Here is a 27,410-nt window from a genome sequence, read left to right as displayed (position 1 = left end):
TCAGGGCTCGTAAAGCGAATACCTCGAGTTTTATCTTTAGTTCTTGGAAATAAATGAAAGTCGCAGGGCGCCAGGTCAGGACTGCTTGGCGGATGACTCATTATCTCGATACCTGCCATAGTCAAATATTCAACAGTCCGTTTTGCAGAGTGCGCTGAAGCATTGTCGTGGTAAAGGAGGATCCTGCTTCGAAAGCGCTGCTGTCGAATTCTTTCCAAGACAACTGGCTAACAGCGATGCTGGTATGTCACAGTCTGCAGTAACTGTCCTTCCATCTTCTAGCACAACTATCACGAAATAACCTTTCCGACCAAAGAATGAGGCAATCGTCTTTTTTCCTTGAATTCTTCCCTAGAATCTTAGCCTAGTTAACGTACAATAATATATAAAGCTTTAATGCTAAGAAAACTTTCGGTAACAATATGAAGTAATTATTGTCTATAACTAAAATAATATACATTGAAAAAAAAAATAACTAACATAAACTAAAATACCTATATTATTAAAAGGAGTCCCTTTAGGCAAGGTTCCGAAGATACTGGCAGCGTTCCCCCTTTGAATCGCTAGACTAATTCTTTGTCTATACACCTACTAATATAATATTAAGGACAATATTCTTCCGACGTCTGCTTGAATCAATAATTAAATTAATTAATTCAATAAACTTTATAATATTTATAGTTATTATCAAAAATACTGATAACGAGAAGTCTAATTTCGTGATTCTTCAATAAAAATTTGTGAGTGATATGTACCTACCATCCAATAGATTTGTTTTAAATTATTCCATTTATCTCTTAATTTAAAAAAAATATTATTTACGTCATAGGTAAGAAGAACTGTGTAGAAATAAAATACATAAACATTAAAATATAAAATTTTATTTGTTTAAAGTCCATTTTACTTCAACTTTAACGCCTCTTATAATGTATATACTAAAAATCGTTTAATAAAATTTGCAAATCCACACCTTCAGGCACGAACGTTTTCAAAATTATAAGGGATTCTAATTGATATAGAGATTAACAGGTGCATTATGCATAATAACGTTTCTATATCAATTCTCATTGAATGACGATACCTTAGATTTTTTGTTAGAGTCAGCTGTGTTTGGCGCAACCTCAACTGCAAAACTTATTAAGAGTTCATAATTATTATCATCATAAGCTTAATTTTAGCATCGTTAGAGTTGGACGGTATTAAATATACCTGTTATCACACATGTCACAAAGTCCGAATGCAAATAATATTTAATTAATCTTGAAATCTAACTAGTGAAGTAACTCATGTACCTATAATATTTGCGAAAACAATATGTAAGTACATGTATACAGTGCACACAAATTTCGCAGTTCCCCATTTGTTAATAAATAATACGATTATCGCGGTTGGGTGACCGCATACAAACCGGTTTTATCACTCGGCAGTCGACACTCGACGATGGGTTTTCCCATTACGTTTCATAGTTCTATAGATGTTCAACGTTTATAAACATTGTACATATAAAAGTGACTCGTCATTTGTATTGGCTGTATGGGAAACATACCGTCGTATAAATTTATTAGTTTAATCCTAAAATAAATGATAAACAAAATGCATATATCTGTGTCGTTATGTGTTTTCGTACTTTGTGTGTGCAGTGCTTATACTTTAGTTCTTATACCAGAACCTAGTAACAATATTAGATTATCTGAAAGAATCGGCAACTTTTCAGTGGAATTAATTGACCGGACCTTAACCCAAACACCTAATTCTAATGTTGTTATATCTCCACTAACCATATGGACTGTACTTGCTGTAATTGCTGAAGGATCTGCTAGCAATACGTTAAAGGAAGTGTGCAATACTTTAAGAATAGCTCCCGAAAACTTAAGAAGCGTAAGAGAAAGCTTTAAAAGAATAGAAAAGTACCTAGTAGTGAAGACAACCACAGTTGAGTTAAACAAGTTAAATATTTTGTTTGTCGATAAAGGTGTTAGTCCTACACAGAAATTCGCATTAATTGCAAAAGACTATAATGTGTCATTTGCAACACTTAATTTTTCTGAGCCATATAAAACAGCTAACTTTGTTAATAGTAAAGTGTACAACTTTACCCAGGGCAAAATATCAGACTTGATTTCAGGTGATGATTTAACAAATAGTCACATGATCCTAACAAGTGGCTTATATTTTAAAGGGCAATGGACATTTAAATTCAATAAATCAGCCACAACAAAAGCTCCATTCTATGACAACCAAGGAAATGTGATAGGACAAGTTAATATGATGTACAATCGTCAAATACTGCCATTTGCAAACTTTAAGGATCTTAAAGCAAGAATAATTGAATTACCCTATGGTAAAGAAAACCGTCTTTCAATGCTGGTGATGTTGCCATACCAAAATGTTACCGTTAATGAAATGTTTCTGAATTTAAACCAAATTTCATTAGATCATATCCTTGCTAACTTAGCTATGTCTATTAATGAATTTCCTGAAGACGAAATAGATATTTATTTGCCCCGCTTTAAAGTGAAAACCAACTTAGATTTGACTGATACACTTAAAAGTATGGGTATAAAAGATTTGTTTGATAGCTCACGATCAAACTTGAAGAAAATGGTGAAAATACCGTCATATGTGTCAAAAATTGCCCATAAAGCAGTGATTGAGGTAACGGAGGAAGGAACTAGTGCAGCAGCAGCTGCTGCAGCAGCATTCAGCTATCGCATTGGTGTCACAAAGTTTGAAGCAAATAGACCATTTGGATACATGATAGTGGAAAAAACTACAAACACTATACCTTTTGCAGGTTCATACAATATGCCTGAATTGTATGAGTCATAATAATGTCGAGTTCTAAAGACCTTGATGACATTTTGCCTTGCACTCATATGTGACATTTTTCCTCAAAGCACTGTTTATTATTCATCTATATTTACTATAAAACTACTTTGTTTTCTTTATAAACATAATTTCTCATTAATTTTCTGTCTATAATAAATAAAAAGTGCTATTTATTAACTAAAAATTATTTTTAAATTAATTATTTGGACAGGTAATATGCTTTAATTAAGTATTTAAATTACTTCAAATGTTTTAAGATCTGTATAGTTTCTTTTTAATGTGTGTGGATAAAATTGTATATTGTACATATTGTATGTGTATGTTTGTAGAATTGTATGCTAGTGAATTTTTACAATCATTATGTATATTTAATAGGCCTTTTAGTTTATTGTTAATAAAACGTTTGATGTATTGTTATAATTGTAAAATGATTTATAATTTATTTAGATATAATTTGATAGTCACTATCTTGTCCAGGCCATGTATGACTAGTAAGTCAACATTTTGTACAAAGAAATTGAAATATAAATGAATTATCTTATGTTTTTTTTTTTGTTGTAATGTCGGACTATTTATCTTGCCACTTACGGGTTATATATTAAACATATTGTAATGATTGACATTGTAGCCGGTGGTTGAAATTACTTTGGCTATGCAAAACCATTTGACCACACAGCAATCCGGGTTAGTGGACTCAGTTTCCGCACTAAGACTCTCAATAGGTCCGTTGTGCCTCACTGTTCCGAGGATTCCACAGCCTCGCATTCCAGGACTACGTGGGTGACTGATTCCTCTCCGCTGAAACAGCCTCTGCACTTGGGGCTGTCGCGCCTAGGACAAAAAGATGTTTACTAAGTAGACAATGGCCCGTAATTGTCCCTATCATTGTTTTGACATTAGTTCTGTTTCATCAATCAGAGTGCTTCAATTTATATGACCACCGGGCACAGAATGAATAATTATCTGTTTGCCCAGTGACGGCGAGCAAATAGGCAGGAGGCTCACCTGATGAAACAGCCGCCCATGGACAGACGGCTCACAAGTACGTTGCCGGCCTTATAAGAACTGGTACGTGTACCGGCAGCTGGTTCCACATAGTGGTGGTGCAAGGCAAAAACTTAATATACCTAAAAATTTCCGAATGTGCGTTAATTGTTATCTTACCTCTAAATACTGCACTTTACGAAACGTAATATGTCTTTTAGATGTAACGCAATATGTATTTAATTACAAAAATTTAAATCCGATATATTGTTGAAGAAAAAAATCTAAATATAGTTGTAAAATGGTTTTTAACAAACAGGAGTCATTGCGCTAACTAAGTAGGTATACTGTAGAAATTTAATCCTTAGACTTAGTTTTCACATATGATAGGAGTTAATGACCGCAATATGATAATAATAATACAGGTTAATGTTGTTTTCCTAAAAATTGCTTATGGTGACTTTAGGCCCTTTTTTTAAGGGCCTTTTGTTGCGTTTTTTTTAAATCCTTTGTAAAGACAAAATCTAGTCCTTTTTGAACAGACTGGCCATCTTAGACCCAAAAATACGTGCAGTTACAGGCCATTTTGCTCGGTCTTTAGAGGCAACCTATAATTCAACATAATAAACATTATTCCAGGAAAAAGTTTGTTTTTGGGGAAATGACGGATAGGTACTTTTGAACAGACACTCCTCAAATGTGATAAATAGCAACGCAAGAATATGCCTTAGCTTGCATTCATTAAATTCTTGGCCAAGAAATATTATAAATTCAAATCCATACATAGGCAGAAATTCAAAAGTCGAGAAATAGCCCTAAGTATGTGGTAGCGACTCTTACAAATCACTGCGATGACGTACAACGCCAACGAAGAGGCCGGCAACGCACTCGCGAGCTCTCTGCCATTGAGTGTCTATGGGCGTATCACTTACCATCACGTGAGACTACTGACAGTGTGCCCCCTGTTCTATAAAAAAAGGGTGCGTGTACTTATTTACGCGCGTAAGAAGTTATACTTCTTTGGCATTATTAAAAATAGTTTTTGATTGCATGCAAAAAATTAATTACAATTAAATAATCCAAGACTGGAAAAGGAGTCATTGAAGTCAATAAAGTTCAGTTTACATTTGAAAAATTAAATTAATATTCAATTGTTATCTTATTGTTTTTGGGAGAAAATAAAAATTATTCTTATCTATTCTTATCTTATCTTATCTATCTTATTATTATTCTCTTACATTAAGTGTAACATAAACTCAATTAATATTCGAATGTTGTTTTTAAATTATGTCCAATGCCGTAGCATCTTCCGTGGGCAACTTCATTCTGTTAATTTTGTGTCACGGTGCGCGCGCATCGTAAAATTTCACTCTCATCAATTTTTCATAACGCGCCTAAAGAAGTATAACTTCAAAAATGGTATTCCAGCTGCTGTACAACTTTTCTGCCTTAGCCACTTTTGTCCTTTGGACTGGCCAGTTACTGGTTAGACTAGTACACATATGATAATGGATACAGTAGATAAAAGTGGTACGATTTTATTTTTACATTCACTTATTGGATATTTTTATACTTAGCAAATTTTCCCAGTCAATGGGGAAGCTTTTGTATTAAAACCTAATGTGCAACTTCATCAATATTTTATGCATGTCATCATTAGTACAGTTAAATTAATTGTCGGATTTTCCACAAATTTTCCTCTGTAATATGGGTGTGTCGAAAAATACTGTTGTAAATTGTCCTTTTATTCACGTAATCAATGTGACTTTATTACCAATACATTTAAAGACGCTGATGATTGATTTCCGCAGCAAATCAATGCGCAAAAAAAATTACAAATTAAATGTTTTTACTTTAGTTCTGTAATGAACTATTTTTAACCTCATTAGATAAATCACCTTAAATAACGCTCAGTTGTGGAACGAGGAAAGTCAAGGTGATACGGGTGAAATTTCGTATTCTACCTCGACGTTCGATGATGAAACTCTGCCGCATGTATTACCCGAACAACTCTTCTGAACGCTCTCCAATGGTAAATGCGGTAGAAGATGCAGAGTGACCCCACATCTCTACGTCAAGGCATGTAACCGCTCAGAAAGTGATTGGTGTTGTTGGTAACTAGATTTAACTAGAACAATTATTCCGTACAAACATTTTTTAAAGTAAAGAAAAAGTTTTAGTGTTACTACAAATCAAAGACAAGACGTATAATAATACATTAAGTATGCGTGAACGTGAGTATGTGATTGCGTAGGTATGTATTTGAGAGTGTAGATGAGAGATGTTATAAGCGTGCTCTGTCTGTGTTTGTTTTTAGAACCTCAAGCCGGTTGCAGATCGAAAACTAAACTATGCCAAGGCTAAACTAAGCTATGCCCAGCAAGCTAAGCTAAGCTAAGCAAGAAATAAATAGCGTGCACACCAACAGCTAAGCCAAAGCTCAGTCAGTATGGCGAAGGATGTGCGGGGTAGCGGGAGGGGCTTAGCTTAGCTCGTGTAGCTGCGCATCGACATACGCAACTAACTTATCTTCGCATATTTTAGTTAGCTCACATAGCTTAGTTCGCATAGTTTGCGGTCTGCACACAAGTATGCAAAACTTCGTCAGCTATGCGAGCTTAGCTAAACTAACTTAGCTTCGCATATTTTAGTTAGCTCACATAGCTTAGTTCGCATAGTTTGCGGTCTGCACACAAAACTGCGTCAGCTATGCGAGCTAAGCTAAACTAACTTAGCTTAGCTCTTGGTCTGCAACCCGTATCAGAGTCTTGCCAAGATACGTAGTAAGACCTCTGTACTATCCAAATCCAATTCAGCTAGCGTAATTTTAATGTGAGTTGTGAGTTTGTATTAGGATAGTTTGACTTTCTCAGAATGCAAAGTTGTGAAGATTGTATTATAAAGGAAGGGGGAATGCAACGAAGCGTTGGCCAAACAGTCCTTTTGGGTTGGGAATTTAAAATGTCTGTTCTTAGATGTGTCCGGATTTGTTAGTCCATGGAGTTTGTGATATCTTACACAGATCGCTAAGATGTATACCTTTCTTACTGAATAAGTTTTTAAAGGGTAAAGTTTTTACGGAACGTCACGAAGATGTACAGCGTTTTTGTCTAAAGGGAGAGAGCGATTGAGACAGAGTGAGAAGGGTGAATTACCTTATAGAAATTCTATTTTTAAAATTAAAATTTCGTAAAGTGATTTTATGAAATTTATGCAAAATAATTATTGAAATCTCAAATGACGAATTGTAAATTAAAATGCCACGTGATTTTATCATCGAAGAAATAAATTTAACAAATTAAATGTATTATTTGTATTAATTTTCGACACTATATTTTAATGACAACTAAATCCCTAACATATCTTTCTTTTTCCCACCCTGTAAGTTTCGGAAATCTAAAGTTTTAGATTTGTATAAATATGAACAAGACTTAAAAATTAGTTAATTGCCAAATAAGTTTCACTTCAAGAACACTAAAGTACACAACTTAGTACGCACGCACTTTTTTGTTTCTAGATGGAGTTTGTGGGCTATCTAAATGGTGGGATTGGCCACTTTTAAAATTGGTATTTGTACCTAATCTTCGTTAACTAATTAACATGTAATTTTCAAACGCAATAAAGTTTTTAATTAGAATAAGTTGAATCTTATATTTACTCATAAAAATGTTGCTTATGTTTTAACTATTACGATGTTGTTAGACATTGTGGTTAGGTACAATAATTAATGTACAACAGGAAAAACTTAATTAATATTATCAAATTGTAATTAGGTATTATAATTGATACGGAATACAACAATACGGTTTACAATAACAAAACTAATCACTTCTATTTGGTTTTCCTATTAGATAGGTAATTTACTTTGACAATAATTATTCGACAGCAATTGTTTTTTTTTTAAATTCGTGAGTTAAGTTCGGTGGCGGTTGTTGTAGATATGTTCAGATATTTGTTAAATGAAACACTTTGTTTGAAGCTGGGTAACAGCTGACTTTAATGGTTTAAAATATGAGCTTATAACTCACATAAAATTAGGGGTAGTGGGGTTGCGACGCTAACAAAAACTAACTTGGCTCATCTATTCATAAATCTTAATGACGCTATGTTATTAGACATTATCGGAAAGGAGAATGCATAAATTACAATTAATGAGTGTGGTAATAACTAATAAGTAATAACTAATGGGTTCATATTGGCTTTAAGTGTGTGATGATTGTTTACATTTTGTTTACGCTTCTAATTAATGTTAGGTTACATTACTCGAGTTAATAAAATATTTTTTTGTGAAATTAACTATAATTTTCAGAGGTGTTCCAACTACCCGACTAGTCGGAAATAATATTACTATTTCGAGATGTTTCGTTTATAGCTGAATTACGCGCTACTAGTAACCGCTCCCTGCGAGCAGCATATCAGCACCTGTATTTACTTCGCATGATCTATATAACACATAGTACCTGTATTGGTGATAACGAGATTCAAGCAGCAACACACCTTATTTATTTATAGCACGAATGAAGCCACACAAAAAACTAGTATACATTGTTTTATTAAGACATTTCAATAAATTATTAAGTTAGCCTGCATGACTTCAAATTATTCCCCTTATAAAGCAGGTTAATTTTCATTTACTGGCAATACTAATATCCATGACAGCGACTCTCTTACCGGCCAAGAAATCTATAATGTACTAGCTGATCCGGCAAACGTCGTTTCGCCATGTATATCATTTATAATAAAAAAATAGGGGTTGATCGTAGAGGGGTGAAAGTTAGGGGTTGTATGTATTTTTTAATGCTGTATCATAAAAAAATAGAAATTAAAAATTTTGTCTAAAAAATAAAAATAAAAATTTAGGGGTGGACTACCCTTAACATCTGGCGGGCTGATTTGTGAATCTAAACCATTCCCAGATCCCCTTGAAGACACACAAAAAATTTCATCAAAATTGGTCCAGTCGTTTAGGAGGAGTTCAGTCACATACACACGCACACAAGAAATATATATATTAGGATATGGCACTGTACAGTCAACAGTGTACTCACTTATCATTCACATCAAGACGATATTCTAGATGTAAGGTCTAACGAAGTATTCTTATTGTGATTCTAGATAGGCATTCTGAACTCTCTCACATTCCTAAAGTGTAATCATTACAGTGAGCGACTGTCCTCCGAGATCGGGAATAAATACGAAACTAAATGATAGGACAGAAGCTCTTTATTTATTTTAATTACTCCACAATAAAATTTAATTAAAAATATTATTATTTGTTATTGTTTCTCACAAATTATGTTTGATTAGGTTTTCTCATTTTAAATTATTAGATAAATTATTTTTTATTAAGAAATTGATATCTAGAAATTTTATAAAGTTTGTTCACACTTGGTGTTGTTTTGTGGATCAGAAAACATATTGTTTAGTTAATAAATAAATATTAACGGCCATCTTTTTGTTTAATGGAATATTTTATTTAATTGTTATTATCGTCAGTTAGAACGCGTCTGTCCACCAATGGATTTTTCTGTTTCTGTGCATTTAACAGTTGTTTTTTTTATATATTAGGGGGGTAAACGACCCTACGGGACGCCCAAAAGGGCAGTCATCGCAGCCCATAGACACCTTTTTAGTGAGTGCGTTGCCGGCCCTTAGAGGGAGGAGTACACTCGAATTTTGAATAGTTGGAGCTCTCAGGGATGACCGCCACCGGGAGTCGATTCCACAGTTCGCTAGTTCGCAAAAGAAAATGCCTTGTGAAACGGACTGTGGAAGACTTCCAGCCATCAAGGTGATGTTGATGAAATTTGGAATTGAGTCGATGGCATGCGTCATGTTCAGAAGGCCAATCACCTACTTGACTATTGGAAAAACAATTATCTCGAAACAGATACATAAATTTGAGGCTAAGATCGTGGGTTTAAGCGCCACTGTTTACGTGTTATTTTGTTCTGCTGTTACTGTAAAAATGTGTGACATTATAAATTTAATTTAAGGGAATCGTAATAAGTAAATTCTGTAGAAATATCAAATCTTTTGTGTATAATTTAAAACGGTTTGGCGTACGGTTTCACAAGAAAATATATATCGTCGAGGTATGGTAGCGCCATCTAGAATAGAAATACAAACTAAAGCAATAAACGCCTGGAATTCTTAAACTAATTACGAGGTGGTAATATGAATTATAATATTTTGGTATCAAGAGGTTTTATGCAATATATTAATAAAAAACAACTGAACATCGAATTACATTTAATCATGAACATTTTGGTTAATGGCAGTAAACACACAGCTATGATAATGTTACAATGAATAAAAACGATTGATATATTATAAGCACATTCACTAATTTATACTAAATACACAAATTAAGCTAACATTTATTATTTAGGCTTTTTACATTTATAATAATATATACGAAGGAACAAGTTACCAAGTACAAATGCAAGTCTATTTACAAATACGTAAATTTAATTTCTCCTCTTATATTTACAAGTTACTCATGAAACATGAAAATTCAAAGGCATGTACCTCTACTCGATCTGTCGGGATATTGTATTTATTAGATTAAATATGATTAGAGAGAACTCTGAAAAACTTCAGCATTTAAATTTGAAAAAGCGCCATCTAGTTATAACTCGTAGTACTTCGTATTGAAATGATGCTAGCAAGTTTTAAACTACAAATTGTGTGACAGGTGGCGCTATAATAAAAGCATATTACAACTATTTATTTAGTAATGCAAATTTGTTTGTATCAGTGAGCACAAAAATTTACCAGAAACTTCGTAACATTGATTATAATGTTGGCACTTTGTTAGACTGCAACTACGATTCCATCTTTGATTCCCATTAAATGATAAACTAAAATTCAGTCAGACTAGAAAAAAACACAAACATCTGTCAAAATACGTTTTTGACATACCGTAGTGACAGTTAAGTCTTGACTCTGAATCTTAAGCTTAGAGCAGTGTCTCTCCACCTTTTTTGTGCAGTATACCACCTTAACCTTTCTTAAATGGCTAGACCCCCCTATGTAATATACATAATTTTTAATATTTAAGAATGATAAGGTTTTAAGAAGAAATTACTAGGATTTTTTTGACGAAACACAGTAAGTAATTTTTTTAAATATAAAGAATAACTGAAATGGAAATTCCAAATAATTTTAATTAATTTTCGAATAGCCCCCCTTTAACATTCAAATTTCCCCCCTGTGGGGCATGGGAAACACTGCCTTAGAGCCCGTCCACGCGGCGCAAAATATTTTGACGCATAGCCGGCCACAGAGGCGCTGCGCCATCGCAGCGTTACTACGACGTAGTCTTTACGTTCCGTCGACGCAGCGGTGACGCACAGTTGCGGCAAGCATTTTGTAAAAACATCGTAGGCAGTCTATAGGAAAGCATGGATCGGAAAAGACGTCTAGCATTGCTCCTATTGCGCACAAGCAACTGAGCGCTGCCGCTCCGTCCGCGCTCCGTCGCAGAATGAGTACACCCCCTCCCACTTCGTCTCGGGGGCTGCTGTCCGTCGTGTGTGCGTTGCGACGACGCAGCGCGCCGTGTGAACACCTTGGTTATTTGTATGTAAAACAACGCAACGGCAGCGCTGCTTCGACGCAACGCTGACGCAACGCGCCGTGTGGACCGGCTCTAAGACTTGTAGATCACGGAGTCTTAATATAAATTAAAACTGACCACTGTTTGGAGAATTTTAAATTCGATAGTTTTTGTGCTCACGCCTCACTGTTACATACTATTTACAAATATTATCTTACGAGGCCATTAATTCGTTTGAATCTAATATATAATATTTACACATTCATAAAATGACTAGAGTGTATATGTCTAAGCAAGTGCGTCTTACGAAATTCTTATACAACTTTCTCCGCTCTGATTAAAACGTACAAATAAATAAATTCCTGGCTAAAATAAAAATATTTTTAATTTAGTTTTTGTCTACAGAATACAACAAAGAGCGATACAGCGATCATAGCACGATTATATTAGTAACATCGCTGTATATTTACAGGGTAACCCTGCAGGACCGTAAAAGCCTAATTCTTATACATATCCGCCAAAACCTTCTCCATTGGCGTCTGGCCAATGGTCTTAGAGAAGAACTCCCTTTCCAACTGCATAGGAGTGACAGTTCTCAGAAGAGGCAGGAGTAACAGGAGTCTGCCGAAACGGGCAGGGGCAGCTCCATGAGCATTTCGCGTGTGAGACATTAGCATCACTTGGGCCTGGTCTTGGAGGTTCTCGATTTGTAAAGGGTCTTTGAGACCTCGTGTTTCTGGAAAGCACATTTCAATTATATTTGGTGTCTACACAACATCATATCCGCATGCAACTTTCATCCCTGAGGTCGTAGGTTCGAACCCTGGCTATTTCTTCCTATGTACGGATTGAAGTCGTTCGTACAGTAATGGAAAAGTTTTGGAGATTATTGCCCCCCCCCCCCCATGTAACGCGCTGTAACGTTTTTCTGTATCCAATAGTAAAACATTTCGTGACCACCCAGTGACTCTTTATAGCTAAAAGTTACCATTATGTGCTATAAAGTACTGGAAAATCGAAAATAATATTAACAATAACGCCCCGCCCCGCATCGTAACGTTTTACAAGATCACTTCCCCCCCCCCAAATTCGTTACGTAATACTTGAACGCTCCCTCAGGCACAGAAGGCTCTCCTACTTGCCTATTAGAACGATAAATGATCACAGATACAGAAATGTTAGGCTAAGACTTGGAGACTGTAGCACCACTAGTATTTTGTTCAGGTACCATAAGAACCCCATACATCTCCATCCAAAATTAATCAATAAAGCTTTTTATAAATTTGAGGAATACAATGATCCTAATCCTTGGGATTGATTTGCTCCAGTTCAAACAATTTGTATAACAATACTTGGCGATTAAAAAGAGTGGCGGAAAGTTTCTTGCCAGTTCTTCTTACCCGCTCTACGCCCTTGACTTGCGAACTGGTAGTAAATGTAAATTTACAATGAATTTAACTTGACAATTCATAAGTGTACTTGTTTACCTACATGAATAAAGATATTTGTTTAAATAGGAATGTAAAAATAACATAGATATTTTCAATTTTAATTTTTAGAATTTCCATCTAAGTAATATATACATACCGCATTTGAAAAGCACAATAGCCTTCATACATGCGAATTCGGCTGGGTCCAAGAGAACAGCGCGGTACCGACATAGCACTTCCCTCAAGCGACGACGGGTTGATGAACTAATACCGCTGTCTGCAAAATATTTAAAAAAATCAGTATTGTATCGCGCAGCTCAGACAACGACCACTTTTTAAGCCTCGACACTTAAACTATCGTGGAATATTACGTGGGCTTGAAAGTTCGTAGGCTGACACATAGATGGCGCTACTAGTACTAAATTAATTTTTAGTTAGCCCTAAAAGACACGAGTATAAATTAAACAACTATCGTACTATTTGTTTGTGAGATATAGTAGTTTTATGCGAGCAGTGTTGGCCTAGTGGCTTCAGCGTGCGACTATCATCCCTGAGGTCGTAGGTTCGATCCCCGGCTGTGTACCAATGGACTTTCTATGTGCGCATTTAAAATTCGCTCGAACGGTGAAGGAAAACATCGTGAGTCGGTTTCGGCTTGCCTTAGACCCAAAAAGTCGACATGTGTCAGGCACAGGAGGGTGATCTACTTGCCTATTAGATTAACAAATTATCATGAAACAGATACAGAAATCTGAGGCCCTGACCTAAAAAGGTTGTAACGCCATTGATTTTTTTTATAGTATTTTTAGTGAAGGAACTTTTGTTGTGAAGCTGATTAGATGGTTGAAGGAAAAAGTCTATATTAATTATTAAATACATTTAACTAAGTTATACCTCATGTGTTGTGTGATGGTCTATGACGGATTTACCAGCATGCTGAGTAGGCTAGAACTTAGATGAACCGTTATTTTTGATAGCTCATCAAAATCAAAAACATTTCTGCGTGACGGTTTTCTGATGTTTTACAGATATAGATAAACAATAAACTACAAGCTCCCACCTTATCAGAATGCCAAATCATAAAATGACTGCTTTACGACTGATTTGAGCGCGACCGCCGATGCGAAAACCGCTGTGAGAGTTCGAAAAGTGAGTTACAGAATCGCAAGGCTGTTCCGAATCTTAAAATTACTTAGGACATGAAAATTGTAGAAGCAAGAGCGGCAAAACTTAACAGCCTATAATGAAAATTTGTAAATCCGCCATTGGTGTTGGTCTGAAAGTGAGGGTGTGTATGTTGGGTGTATGATGCAGGCTATGCGCTATGGATATTCTTTCGAGCATATTCCGTGATAGTTTAAACAACAATTCTTAATTTAATTACATTTTGTTAGGTAATGAATATTTTTAAATGATGAGATGTATTTGTAATGCTTACCTTGGTCGGTCTGTTCTGTCCCAAATAAGGCTGCAGCAGCCGCGTCCAAAGGCAGACACCATTGTATGGCGTTTAGAAGAAACAACTCGGACCACGCTTCTTCTAATAAAATAACCTAAAATAAAATATCATTATCTATTACATTTTTATTTAATTTATTAAATATTTCGATTAATGTGTGTAGTACTAATTTGATAATGTAATAATATATTTTAATATTATGACAATGTAGTGATAAAACAATATGAGAATTGACTATGATATGATTGATAATGTAATATGTAACCACTATGTAAAATTCTACCTTTATATGTAAGACAAATTTGCACGTCATTATGTGTGACAGAATATGCGGAATTTAGATTGTACCTCCATAATATTATTGTACCATTCTTGCAAATTATTATAATGTTTGGTAACTGTTTACTTTAGCTCAGACCAAAGCCAAGTGAATGTAGTTTTTTTTTGTTTCTTGTAGAATTTAGAGTGGTGATAGCCTAATGACTTCAGCGTGCGACTTTCATCCCTTAGGTCGTAGGTTCGATCCCCGGCTGTGCACCAATGAATTTTCTTTCTATGTGCGCATTTAACATTCGCTCGAAAGGTGAAGGAAAACATCGTGAGGAAACCGACATGTCTTAGACCCAAAAAGTCGACGGCGTGTGTCAGGCACTAGAGGTGATCACCTACTTGAATATTAGATTGAAAAATGAAACAGATTCAGAAATCTGAGGCCCAGAACTAAAAAGATAGTAGCGCCACTGATTTATTTTTTATATTTTTTTTTTGAATTTTGAGGGTTATTCCTGATGATATAAATGGATTTTGGTAGGTCTAACAATTTGATAGATTAGTGTAACTGTTTTGGGATTATTCCGGTGGTAGACAAATTGATCGGGATTGATACATTGTTAAGGGTAAACCCAATTATTATTATTACTAATTCTGGACACCGATATACTTAGCCTCATATGGGCTTACCAAATTACCCCATAATGAGATGTCGATTCAGAGTTACAGTTGAGAATACCCGCTTTTGTTTCCTCTAAGAAAAATTTTTTGAAAGTATTTTGGAAATTGGTGTTTGAATTGTATCTGTTCTTTTAGATAAGTTTTTTTTACCTGATCTCTGAATGAGAGACTGGCGAATGACGGCAAGTTCTTCGCCCACTTAACAGCCATGAATAACAGACGAGCTGCCGTCTCCGCAGCGCTCTCTACGCCCAACGCACTAAAAATCGTAGTTAGAAACTTTATTAAGACTAAATGTTCGAAATAATTTCAGTAATGATTGAAAATAAACGGGCTTTATGATTATTATTATTATTAAATGTTCGACAAGGACAGGAGACAGAGACGGTGATCGTCACGGCGACAGTTCACGTGTGCGACTTAAACAGAAGTGAGACCGAAGACTGTCTCCATCTTCTGTCATTACTAAGCAAATTCTTAACAATAGGTGTTTTAGTTAATAATAATTTCTTTAAAATATTTTTTTGAAGTGAAACTTCTTTATCGGGGTTGCAAAAAAAATGTAGTGTAACATTTTTCGGTTACGCGTCACATGTTTCGGTTACGCGTCACATTTGACCGTTACGCGCGTCTTTTTCTCGTCCCTACCACGGTTGATTCGAAGAGATTCTAAACCATTAATAACAAAAATTTATAATAACTATAACAATGATACAAAAAATTATATTACAATATTTTATGAAATTCTGTAATAATCTTAGTGGTAATAAGGTAAAATGAAATATTATATTATTTGTATTCAAGTCTGTGATATTAAAAGCCGTTTGTTAAACTTTTTCTAATTTAACTTTATTTAACCAATTTCTGTAAAGTTAGTTGCATATAGATAATTTTTCGAAAAATAAGGTCATAAAGAAGTTTCACTTCTAACGTGTGTACACTAGTACACGCACATTTTTTATTATTTTGTAATATTAACATAAGATCAAATCATCTTCTTCCTCCAATAGTAACTTGGAGTACAAATACAATTCATGAAATTAAAATCTTAATTGAAACTTTGATTCGCAATTAATTGCGAAAAGACAAGAGTGAGAATCGATCATTGCTGTAAAACTAAACTTCAAACTTCATATTGAAGTTCTAAATATATTTATAATACATAAATAAAACTGTAATAAAGTTCTATTTCTAGGTTAGATCTTTATATTAACGATTTATTCCTGTGAAGTACTAAAAAGTCTATAGTATCAGTACAATAAAGAAACTCACCCATAAGGCATGCAATTCTGTGGGTAGCTTATAGCGGGGGGTGAGTATGATGTGGATTCCTCTTCATTTGTCACATCGATGCTGTCATCTGAAAGCAAAATTAAGAAGTCCTATACAGCCTACTGAGTGAACATAGTTTAATCTTAGTATTGTCTTTTATTGACATAACTTCTACACATTTGAAGGAAACAATTTTTTAACGGACAATAATATCCAAACTAAAATCTCAAGATAAACAATCCGTGAAAATAGAGGACACCGTGAGCCATTTCTGCCAAAACCCTCCATCTTTTAGTCGATACCAACTCCGGGGAAATAAATACAGATAATGCAACGTTCTCTACAGCTGTGATACTTTTTGACATCCAACACCTTTTGTCTTCAGTCACCGTGACCACGCACGCTGTAAAGCACGCGAAACGTCGGTTAAATTTAAAATTATGTAAAATAATTGTAAATTTATAATACATTAATACATAACTTCAATCCGTTAAAAAATTGTTTCCTTTAGTTTAATCTTCCTTTGTTAATGTGCGTATTAATAAAATAAACAAATATATGTCAGAGAACGCGATTAATAATTACAAAGTTGGTATCACTACCGTCGTCCGACATTATTACTGAATATTTAAACACAGTCAGTGCGCACGTCCGGCGTAGGCGCCGGTCGGAAAGCAACTCTAGCATTTCAATTTTCACGACCGATTCTACAATACTGACAGCTTGACTTTGACAATTGACACATTGACACTTTACAACCTGTAAGATGTCTATGATATTGCGTGGTGTTGCCATTGTAATCAAACAAATTACACCGTGTTCTATTATAACCTAATCTCTGACATATATGTACATAGCCGCGGGTAGACAAAAAGTTACTGAATAAAACTTACCATCACTATCAGAGTGAGCATTCCCTTCATCATGAGTGTCATGAACGGAGTCTGGCTGAATAGGCGGCGGTGGGGGCAAGGCTGGGTAATGGGGTGATAGCAGTGGGTACCGCGCTGGTGAGAGTGCCATTGCCAGCGATACTGGAGGGCTGCAATAAGCATAATAAAATGAATACTGATCAATATACTTCTAGAATTTCTTATTTATAACATAGACGACTAACTTGTTTTACTTTTAAAGAATTTTTGCCAGGTTTAATATGGGGTTCCTCACCCTGAGGTGGCCGCACTTCTTTGATTTACATATGTAACACATTGTGCAGTCAACGTGTACCTAATAGGGATAATGACCTACTTGCCTGAAAAAAATTATAATAAACAAATGCTAAATTCTGCGACCAAACCTCATTTGTTACTGAACTGGATTTAAACATTAATAACTAGCTGTGCGCGATGGTTCCATAGCCTAAAGCTTTTCTCGCTAAATAGACTTTTAAATGCAGAAATAATTCTTTTAGGTATCACAGTCCACAGACTTTTAGCTAACCCGGCAAACGCTGTTTTGCCATGTATATTATTTCTATGATTTTTTTTTTAGTTCAATAAAAATTACTATCTAAAATATTAAAAAATAAGGGTTGATGGTAGAGGGGTATAAATTAGGAGTTGTATGTATTTTTGTATGTTGATCATAACAAAAAAATTATTGTATAAAAAATAATAAAATTATAGTGGTTGCCTGGAAGAGATCGCTCTTAAGCGATAAGGCCACCAGTTGCTCTCCTTTTTTGTTTAATTATGTCAATTGTACTATATTAATGTACCTATATGCAACGAAGTGTTAATAAATAAATAAATAAAATAAAATATTTTTTAGGGTGGATATCCCTTATCACTAAGGGTTTGAAAGATAGATAGTAGCCGATTTTCAGACTTACTGAATATGTATAAAAAATTCATAAGAATCGGTCGAGTCGTTTCGGAGTAGTATGGGAACGAACATTGTGACACGAGAGTTTTATATATATATAGAGATTTAACATAGAAAGGTTCTAGAAATCATATTCACTCCAGGCAATCGCCACTATTCTAACACGCAATATAATCTAAAATAGCACGCGTAAATAATAAATATTTTCCTTTGAGCTCATAAAAGTCCCATTCACAAATATTACATTAGCATACAACTCATACAAATGATTTACTAGACACCGTTGTGCACTCCCCACGATTGCTCAGATTTGACTGCCAAATGTTGTGGGGTTGATTTCGTTTAAAGTGGGTTTTCTTGTTCGATACTTCTAGGAAGCTAAACGAATTTTTATTACATTCTTAAACATAGGTGTGGCAGTGTATTCCAACTAACTAATTAATATTCACTTAAATATTCTTAAGCTACAATAATAATTAAAAATAAATCAGTGGCGCTACAACCTCTTTAAGTCTTGGCCTCAGATTTCTGAATCTGTTTCATGATAAAAAATTTTAATAGGCAAGTAGGTGATCCTCTTTTTGGGTCTAAGATGTCGGTTTCCTCACGATGTTTTGCTTCACCGTTCGAGCAAATGTTAAATGCGCACATAGAAAGAAAATCCATTGGTGCACAGCCGGGGATCGATCCTACGACCTCAGGTATGAGAGTCGCACGCTGAAGCCACTAGGCCACTGCTCCAATTAAAAATAAAGGCAAATTTAAAAAGTTTGGTCCCAGTGGCAGTGTACCTTTAGGCAGCATTTCGTCGCTGTATTGCGATATTTATTCGTTGAGCGAGAAAAGTACCAGCTCTGGGGTCACCGGTACTAACCAGGTGCCAATTTAAATCTTTAATTAACCCCACGGCCCACGAGTCTATTCTTAAAGGGAACAAAATCAGTTGATATTGCTATAACATATATTCATAATAGTGTTTTACAAACAATTTGTATTTAATTTATACCGACCAAAATTTGTTATGATTGATCTTGATTGAGTATAGCACAAACTGTGTGCCTTTTCATTTATGTATTTGTTTATTAAAAACCTAAGATAAATTCTTCCAACTTTGATTATGATTAGAGAAAAGGTGCACAGGCTACAGATCTAAGTTCGCGTCTGGTAGACAGCACCAGTGAGCTGGTATATTCTCCGCTCATAAGCTTTGCAATAGCGAGGAATGCTGTTCGTATACAAGCACGACTACTGGGACCAATCTTATTATTATTATTTTTTATAGAAAAAGGAAAAGCCATCACCTGATGTTAAGTGATACCGCCGCCTATACCTAGATACTTTCAATGCCTTGCGAGTGCGTTTTTTTTTTTAAAGACATTCACACCAATTGACGTAGTCCCATGTTAAGCTGGTGAAGCTTGTGTTATGGGTACGAGGCAACGGATATACACACATATTATACACTCGCGAGCAAGCAAATCGACTCAAGCGCTACCTCTGCATTCAAAGATTGTTTTAAGTGAAAGTATACAACATTTTAATAAAAATTATATGTCATTTAAAAGCTTAAAACTTCAGCTTTTATGAGATGTCATCATTATTAATAACCATGTATCCTTTTTTTTATTATTGGTGTCTGAACTTAAATGGGGGAAAAATGGGATTTTGAGTAAAGGAGTTGTGTTCAGAATTGACAAATAAAGATCGATTATTTTTCTTAAAGAGTATAACATTTATTGGTTCACTATTTGGTATTGCCCCCCCTAGCCCTTCTTCAGCCCGTATTCGGTTCTTCATCGACCTTATTAAGTTTTTGACGGTGTCTTGAGGAATACCTTCCCACTCCTCTAACAAAGCTGCCTTCAATTCTTTAAGGCTCGAATGGGCTGGATTTCTTGCTCGTACCCTTTGTTTGAGCTCATCCCATAAATGCTCGACGGGATTTATGTCTGGACTGAGCGCAGGCCAGTCCATTGTGCGCAAATCGACTTCTCGAATAAAATGCTGAGTAACGCGCGCTGTATAGCATCGAGCATTGTCATGCATTAGGATGAAGTCTTCGTCAACAAATCCTGCGTAGGGTACAACATGTTCCAGGAGAATATTTGTGATGTACCCATCAGGTGTCAGTCCTGCTCTTCGGCCTACTCCAGGCACGAAAACGAGCTGAGTTTTACCCTCCAACGAGATACCAGTCCACATCATGCAACAACCGCCACCATAGGCAACGATTTCTGCGAATCAGCATTGGGAAAATCGCTCTCCCGGACGCCTGTAGACCCGGCCTCTTCTGTCACTGCCATGCAGACACATCCTGCACTCGTCAGTGAACAGGATCGACCGTCATTGCCCAATGCTCCAGTTAAGATGCTCTCGAGCAAACTGTAGCCGAGTTTGCCGGTGGCCTGCAGTCAATTTGGGGCCCGTTGCAGGCCCGTTTGGAGTCAGGTTGGCTTCCTTCAGATGTCTTCTTACTATCCACTCACTGACAGCTATACCTCGAACACGTCTCAGCTCGCCCTGCACGTCGACACCCGTAAGGTGCCGATTTCGCAGGGAGGTTGAGACAATGAAACGGTCGTCTCGTTCAGAAGTACAACGGTGGCGGCTGGTTGTTGGTCTCCGAGTGAATGCTCCAGTCTCTTGTCTATCGTCTGTATATTCGGGATACAGCAGACTGACTCAAGTGAAGCTGGGAAGCGACTACTCGCTGACTGAGTCCTTGTTGCAATAAGGCAAAAACTTGAGCGGCTTCATCAGGTGTGGTATCCATGGTTTCTTGAAAACAATGAATGCAGGTTGCGGAGATGTGTATCGGTCAACTGTTGATAAGCGACTGATAAGGGTTGAAGGGTAACGGGGTTTTTATAGGGGTAGAGGGTAGCGCAACTGGCTGGTAGCGTAGTGAGTAATTTGTCCCATACGCCCTAATTGCGCAAATTACCATGTTAGTAGTTGTTTTATTTAATCGTGTTGATGTTTTTTTTAAAGCTTAGGTTTCAAGCTTTCAAATAACATATCATTTTTATTAAAATGTTGTATACTTTCACTTAAAACAATCTTTGAATGAAGAGGTAGCGCTTGAGTCGATTTGCTTGCTCGCGAGTGTAGATAGATAGACATATAAATACATGTTTAAACACCCAAGACCTAAGCACAACACCAAATGCTCATCACATCGATGTTCGTCTCAACCGGGGATCGAACCCGGGACCCAAGGATTCGCAGTCAGGGGTACTAACCAATAAGTCGTCAAAAGTCGTTGCTGGTAAAAAATTGGTACGTTCTTTTCTTGAAGGACCCTAAGTCGAATTGGTTCGGAAATACTTCAGTGGGTAGCTGGTTTCACTACCAGAATTTTTTAGTTATCCCCTATTTTTTTTAAATTCAAATAGGCAAAGAATTTCAGTGTACTCTTGTAGCACAATTGCGATTATATAATATTAGATGAAGCACCAAAGAGGAAACCCTTCCGCTAAATGATCACGCCACGCGGTCATCCGTTACTCACCTTTGATCACTTTGAAACTTGATTTACGTCTCAATGATTTGACGTCATTCATATCCAGACTTCTCTACTTCTAAATATGGCCGGTTATTATTGGTTTTGACGCTATTAGTGACATTATGATTATTAATAGAATGGCTAGACGTGCAATTATTAGTTGACCTTTTAACTTGACAGGTTTATCACAATAGTATATTTATTACAATTGCAATGACAGTTCCGCACGTGTACTAAACAACTATTTTTAATATAGTTGCTCAAAAAGTGGCGTATTGGAGGGACGTATAGCGTTCGGGATGAGGGCTATTACATATTCAAGCTTTTTCTTTAATTTCCCGAACTCGTGCGTTCTCTTTCCCAACTGTCAAAATAATCTATTAAAAAGAAAAAACCAACCACGAAGTTTTTACTAAAAAGTTTTTTATGATTCATGCATATATTTCTAAAAAGAAATGAGTCGGAACTCTTTGCAATGACAAGCTTTTCGCACTCGTAATGAAATATACTATTTTAAATACAGAATTGTGTTAATCGTATCCTGAATGGGACATGTTTTTTTTTTTTGATTGGACATTTCACACCAATTGACCTAGTCCCATGTTAAGCTGGTGAAGCTTGTGTAATGGGTACTAGGCAACGGATATACATACATATTATAGATAGATAGACATATAAATACATATTTAAACACCCAAGACCTAGCACAACACCAAATGCTCATCACATCGATGTATTATCTCAGCTGGGGATCGAACCCGGGACCCATGGATTCGCAGTCAGGGGTACTAACCACTAGACCAATAAGCCGTCAAACATGTACCCAGAAAATTCATGGCATTAAAGATGCGTTTATGTATCACAATTTATTACCATAAATAAATTTAAACAGTGTAAAATACATTGATAATGGTTGAATGTTTCTGTGGAAAACTAATTGCGATTATAAACGTTTAGTACTCCATCGCTTAAATATATACCTCCCAAATAACATAACAACACTGGTAACAATTTCGATTCGCCGCAGAGTATAGCGGAAAATAATAAAGAAAAATTCAAATCTTTCTTCCAACTTTGAAGCAAACTAAAAACAATTAATAAATCGAAATACTTTAAGCACCAAACTGCCGAATCATAAAGGCTTCTTGCTACGAAAATTATATAAGATAAAAACAGTCTGTTTCCGGGAGAGCAGAGTGAGCACAGTATTCCACAAAGCGTTTCCGTTAGAGAGATCATGGTGAAGCCAGCGAATTGTGAAACTCGCTTTTCTTTTTACTCTCGTGATGAATGGAAGACTATTTCAATTAATTCAAAGCTCTTTTCGTCAGTAATGTTTAGGGCTTAGTAACCTCGTGACATTTCAACCTCGAAAACCGGATAAATATACTATTTTACAAGTATGTATATGATTCATGGATAGGTTTTGTTCGATAAATGATTTGATTCCGATGAAAGGATGAGAGCAAAATTATTGTGAGTTAATAATTAATTATTTAATACGGTCTAGTGTAACTGTTTGGTTATTTTTAGGCAGTTTCATTCTTACAATCCTTACTTTTCTACGAACATTTGCGTGGGCTGGGTAATTACAAGTTTTCTTTAAGCTTAGGTAATAGAATAGTAACAATGGATATTCATTCGTATTTATATATATTTTTAATTAGTTTTATTTATGTTACCTATACCTTGTTACCTTATACAAAAACATGCATTTAAAAAAGCACGTTACAAAATTTTCAGGCAACCCTACGGAACAATAAAAAAAGAAACATCTACAGAGGATAAAGTACAAAAAGTACATAAAATAACATTAAACACGATAGTAAATAAAGTAAAATAAAAAAAATAATAAAGCTAATCCTAGAATTAGTGAGTCACAATTAATATATTTAAGCTAATTACGAGGCAGAAGATAAATGATCAAAAAGAATTAATATTTTGAGAAAGAAGAGAGCATGAAGTTTTTTACATAAATTAAAAGATCGCTGATATCAAGAGGTAAGGATTCCCCTTAAAAGCAAAGAAAAAAATCCTGTTCCAAAGCAGGATATTTTACACAGTAAATGAGGATATAATTCAGTTTTATGAGTAGAGTTTTAATTCTTCTTTCCACTTTCAACTAATTGTTATATTTATTTGAATAAGAATTTTAAGACAAATCCAATGGTTTTAGTACATTTGACTTAAAACTAATATAACAAATCAAATGTTAAACATAGAATAAATAGTTTCAGTTTTTCTTAAGCGGGCCATAGACGGACCGCATGTTGCAGTCAAGACCGACTGCAATTGCGGTCGCCGCACGGCGATCTGCAGTTTCCATACTAAATTCATATTCGCGATACAAGGACCGCTCGAGCAGTTCCTGAGCAAACCGCATATTGCAGTCGGTCTTGACTGCAACATGCGGTCTGTATATGGCCCGCTTTAAGCCGGTTGCAGACCAAAAACTAAGCTATGCCAATGCTAAACTAAGCTATGCCAAGCAAGCTAGGCTAAGCTAAGCTAGAAATAAATAGCGTGCACACCAACAGCTAAGCCAAAGCTCAGTCAGTGTGGCGAAGGATGTGCAAATGGTGTGCGGGGTAGCGGGAGGGGCTTAGATTAGCTCGTGTAGCTGCGCATCGGCATACACAACTAACTTAGCTTCGCATATTTTAGTTAGCTCACATAGCTTAGTTCGCATAGTTTGCGGTCTGCACACAAGTATGGAAAACTGCGTCAGCTATGCGAGCTAAGCTAAACTAACTTAGCTTAGCTCTTGGTCTGCAACCCGTATTAGTCATGATACTAAATTTACACTTACCCAAAAACACCGACAGCGACGGCAGCTTCACGCAGAGCTCTCTCCTGGTCCATGTCTCTCAGGGTCTCAGGTCTGATGGTGGCTGTGTTGCGTGGTTGACGCTCGTTTTGAACAGCTATTGAATAATAAATTCATTAAAATTCTAACTAAATAAAACTAGCTTTAATAGCCGTGTACTAATAAATGATTTCTTGAATATAATGTTTAGAACAGATCGCAATTACTGACAAAGATATGTCCATATAAAAATAAATAAGAAAAAACAAGTGGCGCTACAACCTTTTTAGGTCTGTCAATCTAATTGGCAAGTAAGCCTTCTGTGCTGGACACAGGCCATCGTCTTGTTGGGTTTAAGGCCGGTTTCCAAACGATACTCACTGTGGACGGCCTCTGCCCCATCTAGGGGCAGAGGGGCAGGGGGGCATCTATTAAGTCAAGTCAAGTACGAACGCAGGAGCTCAGGGTTGAGAGACGTTCAACACTGGTCACTTTGTAATAAATTCTATTCATTTACACTCCAACACACTACGGAAAATGTTTATTATTTATTTATTTATTTATTTTTCTCCACATCACTATCTTTACAGGCTAACCTAATACAATAGTGTGGTCCTTAAATATAACATATCATAATAGAAATAAATAAAATCACTCCCTGTTACATTTTGTATATAATGATAAAGAAATGCTTAAAATTGGTAAAATAATAATTACTTAGACTAAAGGAATGAACGTAAATATTTTTTAAATATTGCATAAATCTTGAATTTTAATGTTACAATAAAATTGTATTTTGTTTTGAACAATGTAAATATTAATTATAACATATAACATAAAGTGCGATTTTTGTTAACTCACTCAGGGAACATGTAAAAATAATGTGTAATAGCAATACCTACCTATTGATTTTGAACTTCTGTTTGGTTCAGCCATTGTGATCAAAGTTAAAGTTAAAAAACGCTGTCATTTCATATAGGTACATATCTTGAGCGTGTATGAACCTTTCTCAATGCAGTCGAGTGAGGGTTATGTGCCCTCCCGAGGGAGGGTGTCGGAGGGCAGAAGGTTGTCATTTAACGTTATAGCTTTCGGTTCCGAGTTCCACGATCGATGCTTTGTAAACGAGCCTTATTTTATTGTTAACTTTTGCTTATATGAATGGAAAATGTAGGTTTTTTATGTAATAGCAGGCAAACTGGCAGGAGGCTCACCTGATGTTAACCGCCACCCATGGACACTCACATTGCAAGAAAGCTCGCAAGTGCGTTGCCGGCCTTCAACGTAACGGTAATCTGTTTAAATTATATAGTTATAAAATTCCTACGCTTGCTTTTATCAAAAATAATGACTAAATTAATCTTTAATGAAAGAAGGTTACAAATCTTAGTATATATAAATTACGCGTCACGTTGTTTGTCCGCTATGGACTCCAAAACTACCGAACCGATTTCAATCAGATTTACACACCGTGTGCAGTTTGATCTAATTTAAAAGATAGGATAGCTTACATCTCAATATTACTTTATTACAAATTATTTGTCATTCACAATTCTAACAGATGGCGCAGTGTTGAAAGTTCAAAGTTTCACATAAGCTACAATTTAATGGCGTAACCACCACAATGGCATGGTGGTCCCCATGACTGGTGTTCTTCTAGCGTTTCCCTTCAATAGGTTACTACTATGTATTATAACAAAAACCTTAGCCACAGCAACGCTTGGCAGAGTCTGCTAGTGCATACCTATATATTACATATATAGGTACCTAATACTTATATATATAACGGGATTTGGTATTATGGTTATTTTAATGGAATCTCGCCGTTTCCCTAAAAGCTCATCTCGAGGAATGGAAAATGGGGAGTCCACGACAAAGATTTAGGCCTAGACTTAGACACGATACCTGCTTATTTAATGCTAAATTCATAAAATACCAACACACTATTAACGGTGTAGTAGAAGAATAGAATAGCTCTACTAACTAAAGGCCGGCAACGCACTCGCGAGCCCTCTGGCATTGAGAGTGTCCATGGAAGGCGGTATCACTTTACATCAGGTGAGCCTCCTGCCCGTTTGCCCACTGTTCTATAAAAAAATAACTATACATTAACGTACCTATAATGTATATAATTCGTTGCTACTAATTTGTTTAACTGAGTTTCTGAGCCCCAATTTCAACTCAATGTTTTTCTTCAATATCATAAGTTAACAGTAACTAAATGGTAACCTAACTAAGTACTAAGAGACACTTGACCGTGGGGTTCAAGAGCAAGAGCTAATAAAAGATTTAAGTTGGCGCCTGGTGGATAGTACCGGTGACCCCAGAGCTAGTGCTTTCCTCAACGAATAATTATCGCAATACAGCAAGGAAATGCTGCCAGCGTTAAAGGTACACTGCCATAGGGACCAAACTTTTTAAATATGTTTTAATTGTTTTATTATAACTGTGTAGGTTAAGAAAATTGTTAATACTGTATATTTGATTGTTATGATATGAATACAAGTAGTTAGTAGTTAATTATATAAAACTAGTGCCTAAATTCAATCACTTATCTGAACGCTGAATAGTAACTATAAGCTACTAACTTATAACGTGTAGTTAACGTTAGCCCCGCCATGCCACACTATAAATCAAATGACTCCGCCCACTTCCGCCGGCCATCTTTGAGCTCTCACTTCCGGAGTGGGATGACTATAGTTTTTATATTTAGAACAATTTAAGCACAATTCATACTGTATTATTTTCGATTTTTAAATAAAGTCTCAGATTATTGTGATATTTTACTT

The 27,410-nt window shown here is 35.7% G+C and overlaps 2 protein-coding genes across 3 annotated transcripts in view; one reads left to right on the top strand and one right to left on the bottom strand.

Annotated features, from left to right (window-relative positions):
- The first annotated feature begins 1,410 nt into the window (after window positions 1–1,410).
- Window positions 1,411–3,370, top strand: LOC125059203 (serine protease inhibitor 77Ba-like). Its single transcript, XM_047663508.1, has one exon. The coding sequence runs from the start codon at window positions 1,582–1,584 to the stop codon at window positions 2,827–2,829; it is 1,248 nt and encodes a 415-aa protein (XP_047519464.1). The 5' UTR covers window positions 1,411–1,581; the 3' UTR covers window positions 2,830–3,370.
- Window positions 3,371–11,527: 8,157 nt separating this feature from the next.
- The window catches only part of LOC125059328 (photoreceptor-specific nuclear receptor-like), a 39,895-nt gene continuing 24,012 nt past the window's right edge, over window positions 11,528–27,410 (bottom strand). For both annotated transcript variants that reach the window (XM_047663703.1, XM_047663705.1), the window contains exons 5-11: window positions 24,625–24,739; window positions 17,380–17,528; window positions 16,487–16,574; window positions 15,365–15,473; window positions 14,243–14,357; window positions 12,962–13,081; window positions 11,528–12,110 (exon numbers count right to left, since the gene is read on the bottom strand). In XM_047663703.1, coding sequence (XP_047519659.1) covers window positions 11,872–12,110; window positions 12,962–13,081; window positions 14,243–14,357; window positions 15,365–15,473; window positions 16,487–16,574; window positions 17,380–17,528; window positions 24,625–24,739 — 935 coding nt within the window. In that variant the 3' untranslated portion in view covers window positions 11,528–11,871. The remainder of the gene's footprint in view (window positions 12,111–12,961; window positions 13,082–14,242; window positions 14,358–15,364; window positions 15,474–16,486; window positions 16,575–17,379; window positions 17,529–24,624; window positions 24,740–27,410) is intronic.

The sequence above is a fragment of the Pieris napi genome, chromosome 19 (genome assembly GCF_905475465.1).
Source record: "Pieris napi chromosome 19, ilPieNapi1.2, whole genome shotgun sequence".
Classification (NCBI taxonomy): Eukaryota; Metazoa; Arthropoda; class Insecta; order Lepidoptera; family Pieridae; genus Pieris; species Pieris napi.
Note: the sequence above shows the minus strand (reverse complement) of the source record. Positions and strands in the feature narration are given on the sequence as shown.

Bases quoted from the DNA above. Each gene is read 5' to 3' on its own strand.
- LOC125059203 (XM_047663508.1), top strand. From the start codon at position 1,582: ATGATAAACAAAATGCATATATCTGTGTCGTTATGTGTTTTCGTACTT.